General features: G+C 35.2%; 1 protein-coding gene across 8 annotated transcripts in view; it reads left to right on the top strand.

Moving 5' to 3' along the window:
• LOC306949436 (sodium channel protein type 2 subunit alpha) overlaps window positions 1–4461 on the top strand; it is a gene marked incomplete at both ends in the record, with an annotated part of 53774 nt that extends 49313 nt beyond the window's left edge. For all 8 annotated transcript variants that reach the window (XM_079539317.1, XM_079539310.1, XM_079539312.1 and 5 more), the window contains 4 exons: window positions 532–673; window positions 1738–1862; window positions 2905–3175; window positions 3266–4461. In XM_079539317.1, the coding sequence (XP_079395443.1) occupies window positions 532–673; window positions 1738–1862; window positions 2905–3175; window positions 3266–4461 (1734 nt within the window). The remainder of the gene's footprint in view (window positions 1–531; window positions 674–1737; window positions 1863–2904; window positions 3176–3265) is intronic.
• Between the last annotated feature and the right edge of the window lie 3266 nt (window positions 4462–7727).

Here is a 7727-nt window from a genome sequence, read left to right on the forward strand (position 1 = left end):
TGTACCAAAAAAACATGCTCACTCTAAACATTGTTTGGATGCCTTTCTTTAGCCTACCGAGGCCACTGCAAAGAACATGTGCTGTAACCTGCATTGGTCAGGTTTTTGAGTTAAAACTCAGGTTAAATTTAGGGTAGATTGCAGTGAGATGTAAAACAGTAAGAAAAGAAGTTGTACAAAATTAATATGTAACAAATACTAAAATCCAGGGAAGCTTACTTAGTGCCTGTAGTAGTGAAGCTCTACAAGCCTACACTGGTGGCTTCTCACAAGATACACTAAGATCTTCACAGCTTTAAAAGTTGATGTTTCTGGTTGTGTACAGATTCAGATGGATGGTAATCTTAGTTTAGAAAAAATTGTGACTTCAATATTTACTCTACATAATGTAGTGAGTAAGAGTTTTGGAAAATGAAGTATCAAGTTCAATAGCAAAGTCTTTTGTCAAGAATATTACTTTATAAATACTCAGCAGCTTTCAGCTCTGTGTCCACATTTAAACTAAGGCTTAGTGTCTATGCCTTTCTGCAGGTTTTGGATCAGCCTAAGTACGAAGATAACCTATACATGTATCTTTACTTTGTCATCTTTATAATCTTTGGATCGTTCTTTACCTTGAACCTTTTCATTGGTGTCATCATAGACAATTTCAACCAACAGAAAAAAAAGATAAGTATTTCATCGTTACTCAGAAAAGAAAGCTAACAGTTGATCCTTTTGGTCCACAAACAATAACTTTATTTTCTTTTCAGGCTTCATTTTAAGATAAGTTAACCCACTCTGCATATTAAATACATAAAGTTGATATAAAGCAGTACAGTTTGTCTTGATAAATGTTGTTTGACAGACAGGTGACACCAGAAGTCTTTCCATGGTTAGTGAAATATTCAATGCTAATGTAAAGATGTGGATTTCAGATTGGAATCTTTAACAAGATTATTAAAAAAAATAATCACTGAAATACTTAAATGCAGCTATAAAACCTCTTAGTTGTGTTATTGTCAAATCTCTGAGCTCAGCAGCCTAGATTTCTGAGCTGTAATAGTAAGTATTTTAATAAATTTATTTGTCCCCCCTTTAGTCATCTTATTTTGTCAACACTGCCTCAAAAGGCAGTGTTTCAGCAACAAAACTGAATTAAATTATCTGGAAGGACAATGAACTGGTGGAAATGCTGCTGGAGTTATATATTGAAATTTGTTGAGATGGAGAGAAATTGGCTTTTTTTTCCTTCTCTATCCATGTAATAGTTCCAGGATCTTCTGCTCCAAGTCCTGCATTTGTGGTTAGAAAATAAAAGTTGTGAGATTTAATCGCATGACTAACTTCTCATCTTCCTTTGGTATCATAGAAGTCAATTCTAATATTTTGCCAAAATTTACTCAAAAGGAAAAACAAGAGCACAGGATTGGAATGTTTTGTTCATTTTTGTCTCCATAAGAACTTCAGCAGAACAAAGAAAAAGCACTTCTCCTTCCTGAAGGTTCTTATTACCTGTATCACCCAAATGAAAACAAGAAATCTATCATTTAAAGTTCAAGAATCTTTCAAAAAATATCCTAAACTTTGAAAGTGACATTTATAAAGCAATTTTTTTGTTACTCATATACTAATAATCAAGATAAACGGGAACTTAGATGTCTATTCTAATTTTCCCACAGATTAGAATGAGAGTGATTATTATTAATATGTATTCCTGTTTATAAGTAATCAATATAAATATGTGATTTTAACCAGTTTTTGTCTCTTCGCTTTACTTTGGAGGTCAAGATATTTTTATGACAGAAGAACAGAAGAAATACTACAATGCAATGAAAAAGTTGGGTTCAAAGAAACCACAGAAGCCTATACCACGACCAGCAGTAAGAATAAAAACCTTCTCTTTTTACATTTATTTAAAAACTATTTTGGGTATGTCTTAGACTGAATTAAGTTGTAACCTGAAACAAACAAACAAAAAGATATAAAAAAAGCCTTATTCATCTGAAATACAGAATATTTATCTTTTGTAGCCTCAAAATGAAGCACTCTTAACCTTTCCTTTTTTCCCCTTCATTTTCTCTTTACAGATGGCAGTGACATTATATGTGACATTTTTTCAAAACAAAGAAAAAGACTAAAACAATGAACTCTGACAATATATTTGTCAAAATATGTGAAAGTTTTAGGGCATAGGCCTTTTCAGTCATCAAGGAAGACTGGAAGCAAGTTACAATATTATTGCCTGAAAAAGAACATCCTTTTACCTCTCACATTCATTCCTGCTGCACAATCCATACAATTTTTTTTTCCTCCAGCTCTCCCGTGGCACTTCAGAGCAAAGTTTAGATGGTGCAGTATTTCCAGCTCTGCAGTTCTACTTTGGACTGTGGAACCAGCTGAGATGCCCACTCAGCCATCAGTAAATTCTCTATAGCTGAAAATGCAAGGTGTAGTAAAGGTTATTTTGGTAACATGAAGAACACTGAACTTGGGCTTAAATTTTTCTGTGTTTCCTTAAGATTTAGGACAAATGAAGTGCTGTTAACTCTCAGCCTCTTTACACTTCTTTTTTTTTTTTTCCCCAACTTTTGCCAGGTTAAGACTTCATTTAATATTGTGACACAAAATCTTACAGTGAACTTGTTTGAGATAGAAAATTGACCTTTGCAACTTTAAAAACTACCATGAGTATTTTGAAATCTAACTGTTAATGCTTATAGACATAGTATTTGCATTTCTGATTGGTTTGTGTTTACATGTGCAAACTGGAAAATTCATACAAATGGAAGACTTTATGGAAGACATGAAATCCCCTTACATGCTAGATTTAATTAATTTGTAGCAATTTGGAAAAAAAAGAAAGAAATTTTACCCCATGCATAATGTAACGCAACTTTGTTTTTTTTTTTTTTTCCTTCCCAGAACAAATTCCAAGGCATGGTCTTTGACTTTGTAACAAAACAAGCATTTGATATCAGTATCATGATACTTATCTGCCTTAACATGGTCACAATGATGGTAGAAACAGATGACCAGAGTGAAGACATGGAAAACATTTTATATTGGATTAACCTTGTGTTTATTGTACTTTTCACTGGAGAATTTGTCTTGAAATTGATTTCACTTCGCCATTACTACTTCACCATTGGCTGGAATATTTTTGATTTTGTAGTTGTCATTCTTTCCATAGTAGGTAAGAACAACTCATTTTCATGAAATGGCTAATTCTGGGGAAACTGAAATATAATAGTATCATTGACTAATATGACTTGTTTTTCAACAGGAATGTTTTTAGCTGAGATGATTGAGAAATATTTTGTGTCCCCTACTTTGTTCCGAGTCATCCGACTTGCCAGAATAGGTCGCATCCTGCGTCTCATTAAAGGCGCAAAGGGAATCCGCACTCTGCTTTTTGCTCTGATGATGTCTCTTCCCGCTTTGTTCAACATTGGCCTGCTGCTCTTCTTGGTCATGTTTATCTATGCCATATTTGGCATGTCCAACTTTGCCTACGTTAAGAGGGAAGTTGGAATTGATGACATGTTCAACTTTGAAACATTTGGCAACAGCATGATCTGCCTATTTCAAATTACCACATCTGCTGGCTGGGATGGCTTGTTAGCCCCAATTCTTAACAGTGGGGAGCCGGACTGTGACCCTCATAAAGATCATCCGGGGAGCTCTGTTAAAGGCGACTGTGGCAACCCTTCGGTTGGGATTTTCTTCTTTGTCAGCTACATCATCATATCCTTTCTGGTGGTGGTGAACATGTACATTGCTGTCATTCTGGAGAACTTCAGTGTTGCAACTGAAGAAAGTGCTGAGCCCTTGAGCGAGGATGACTTTGAGATGTTCTATGAAGTCTGGGAGAAGTTTGATCCAGATGCAACACAATTCATAGAGTTCAGTAAACTATCAGATTTTGCAGCTTCGTTAGATCCTCCTCTTCTCATAGCAAAACCAAACAAGGTCCAGCTGATTGCAATGGATCTGCCCATGGTAAGCGGTGACAGAATTCACTGCCTCGACATCTTGTTTGCTTTCACAAAGCGTGTGTTAGGGGAAAGTGGGGAGATGGATGCCCTCAGAATACAGATGGAAGACCGATTTATGGCAGCCAATCCTTCCAAAGTCTCCTATGAACCAATCACAACCACATTAAAACGGAAACAGGAGGAGGTATCTGCTGTTGTTATTCAACGTGCTTTCAGGCGTCACCTTTTAAGGCAGAAAGTCAAAAAAGTTTCATGTATATTTAATCAGGATAAAGGTAAAGATGAGGATGATCTGCCCATGAAAGAAGATATGATTATGGATAAATTAAATGAGAACTCCACTCCAGAGAAAACAGATATGACCCCATCCACAACCTCCCCACCATCCTATGATAGTGTAACAAAGCCAGACAAGGATAAATATGAAAAAGACAAATCAGAAAAAGAAGATAAAGGTAAAGACAGCAGGGAAAGTAAAAAGTAACACATAATTCTGTTTGCGATAAACTGTTTACAGCCTAAGAAAATATGTATTTGTGTCCACAGGACTCCTGTAGGAGGTACATGCCAAACTGACAGTTTTTACATATATAAATATATATATAATTACATATATATATATATAAAGAAGGTCAGTGCCTATAACAAGACAGTGACCCCTCGTCATCAAACTGCAACTCTGTAAAACAGGGTAACATCTTGACAGGAGGTTGTTGTTTTTATTACCAGCTGACACTGCTGAAGAGAAGATAAAATGGCCAATCAGACTGTAGGGACTGGTTTTAAAAAAGGTGCGGACCTAGGAATCTCTGTGTTTAACGTAAAACACTCAGTACAAAAATTGTATCCACTGTTTGCATTTCAACAGCCACATCTGCCATATTTTTACAAAAATCAGTGTTGGTGAACTTATCATTTTTTAATTCACAGGTTGTTTACTATTATATGTGACTATTTTTGTAAATGGGTTTTATGTTGGGGAAGGGGGTACGAGAACCAGGTGTTCTACTCTCGGATTCTCTATATGTACAGACAGAAGTGATCTGCATGAAGGCATGCTGCACTTGTAGTTCATGCATGGAAAAACATGACGTCGCACAAAGCAGCAGAGTCTGACTACTTCCATGTTTCAGGATGGCTCTATATTTTGAGGTGCTTAAAAACAGTATACATCCAGTATCTCATCCAGACAGATCTTAATGTGCCTGTAAATTCCCATAGTCTACAAGAATAGAACAGATGTTTTATTTTTTCATAAGTCACTTAAGTGTAGTTGAATGAACTCTGCATACAAAATTTAGTGAGAGACTTGGAGTCCATTTTTAAGTATTCTTCTGTAAAAAAACATTTTACCTGAACTTGGGAAATTGGATTTACCAAACCCCACAAAACTTAAGGATTATGAAGTTGTTCTGCCTCACCCTGCAGTATCGTTTAGCCATCTTCTGCTCTCAGCAAGGTTGACATTGTATGTATTGATTAAAAAAGTACCGTCTATGTAAATAGTTATTTTATCCTGTGGTGCATGTTTGAGCAAACAAATAATGACCCATGCACAATATTTATTGCATCAAATATGTACCACAATAAGTGTAGTTTGCAAGCTTTCAAGAACTAAGATGAAATATTCTATACCATAATAGATAGTTTGGAAGCTATCACTGATGCATGTTTATCTTGCCTTTGCTGCTGTAATTTTATTCCTTCCACTGTTAAAAGTTGAATATGGGAAGCCATATCTCAGTGGTTAAGTGAAACAAATTGTTCAGTCAGACATCATTCCTTCATGACATCAAGCAATAGTTTGCAGCTACTCAAGAGCTTCTTGCTTTGCATTCTAAAATGTTAAGTGAGTACTGTACGGTGTATAGTCGGACTGTACAGGATTTGTTGCAAACTGCTGAATCTGATGAAATACATGGATAGAATTTTCTAAGAAAATATAAATATTGTAAAAATATCATTTTATTTTTTTTTTCAGTGTTTTGTATATATAATAAGAAATTATAATTATCTTCAGGTTGATGTCACCGTCACTTTTGTTACTTTCTATCCATAGCACTTTTTAATTGAAGAACTTCACAAAATAAGAAACAAAGGAGAGGATGGGGTAGCTTTAGGTTTCTGCTTTTTTATTAGTACTGTATTTTTGCACATATTTTAATGTGAAGTTTCAAACTGAGTCCAAAATGCACTTGCTTCCAAATAGGTATAACTTGTAATTGAAATGTGGTGGGGAAGGTTTGTTTAAAATTCTAGCACTGCCTGCATCAGAAGTTTCAAGGTAGTCTTTTTATTCATGAAATCTTTACCAGTGTTTGTTTACATAGACTATTCTTATTCTTGTTGATTCATGCTGCACTAGAACTGTTCTAAATATAATATGGGATCCACAATATGTTTCTTTTTTCCACAGGAATTGAATAGCAAACTTGTATAACTGATCACATCAGGACATTTTGTGTTTCTTACACAAGCAAAAATTCGATGTTGACTCCTCCTTTTACAAAAAATTATTGACTTGTGTGTCAGTGAACTGCATGCAGGAAAATGCTATACCATAAAGACCAGTAAACCACATTACAGTTGAGCCAAAAGAATAAAGATTTCATTTTTTATTGTACTCAATTGTTCTGTCTTTGTTTTCATCACTACCAACTATGGCTATCAAGAGGTGCTGTGACAATAAGATATGAATATGTAAAAGTTAGAAGTCAGAAATACTGATTAAAACTATTTTAATAACAACGCTGTGGAAAGTAAAAGGTTGAAGCTGTATGCTTTCAGAAAGATCTCTAATATGATTTGCGCTTTGACTCACTGGCTTATTAATCCTTTCAAATCTGTTCTAGGATAGGATGACATTATGTGCCTGATATGTTAAACCCTTTTTTATGTCAGGTGTTCTGAGAGAACTAGGAAAACAGATGTTAAAGGAACCAGCGACCAACACTACAGAACAGTATGTATCATTTCAGTGATATTCCATGTATTTCAGTGATATTTTACATTTGAAGTCAGTAAGTATCTTTGCATTATAAGGAAGATCTTGTTTTGTAAATAGTTATAGTTTGTTCTTTCACTTCAAGGCAGGTTAGGGTGGAAGCCAGCAGAAGCTTCGCTTGAACTTCTGGTGAAGGACAAAATTCATAACCTTTTTTTTAAATCTTAGGGTGCTGAATGGAATTAGAATGAATAAAAATACTATAATGTTATGTTTCTATGGTGAATTTATACATGGTGCTGCCAAGGAGCTGGCGTACATACTGGGTGTTGAGCACGTGCTTGTGGGAGCACTGGTATGGGGATGTAGGAGGCAGGTATTAAACAGATGGGGTGGCAATGGAATTGAGGAAAAAAAAGTGCATTGATGGCATCAGTCTTGTCATGCAGATTTCCTCATTGTGTCTCAGCTTTATGGAATCCATCAAGAGATTGGATCCATCAAGATGAGAAGAGGAATAAATGGCTTTTAACTGCTTTGTGTATACGAAAATAATGCTAGCTTGTTTAAACTTTTCCTATCTGAGGGACTTTTTTATAAGTTCAAGTGATAGGATATCAGAAGAAATAGTACTTTCCCATCCACCTACTGCTGTTACTTAGACATAAACAGAAATGTGAAGTTCATATGAGACTTAAATTTTCTTAATTTCCATTTGCCATTATAACTTTTTTTTTGTTACTAACAGTTTTGGAAAATAATTTTCCAAATGATTAGGCAGGTCCTCTCCAGCTGGCGGTGTCGCA

This window comes from Tetrao urogallus (assembly GCF_951394365.1).
Source record: "Tetrao urogallus genome assembly, chromosome: 8".
In the NCBI taxonomy this organism is placed as follows: domain Eukaryota; kingdom Metazoa; phylum Chordata; class Aves; order Galliformes; family Phasianidae; genus Tetrao; species Tetrao urogallus.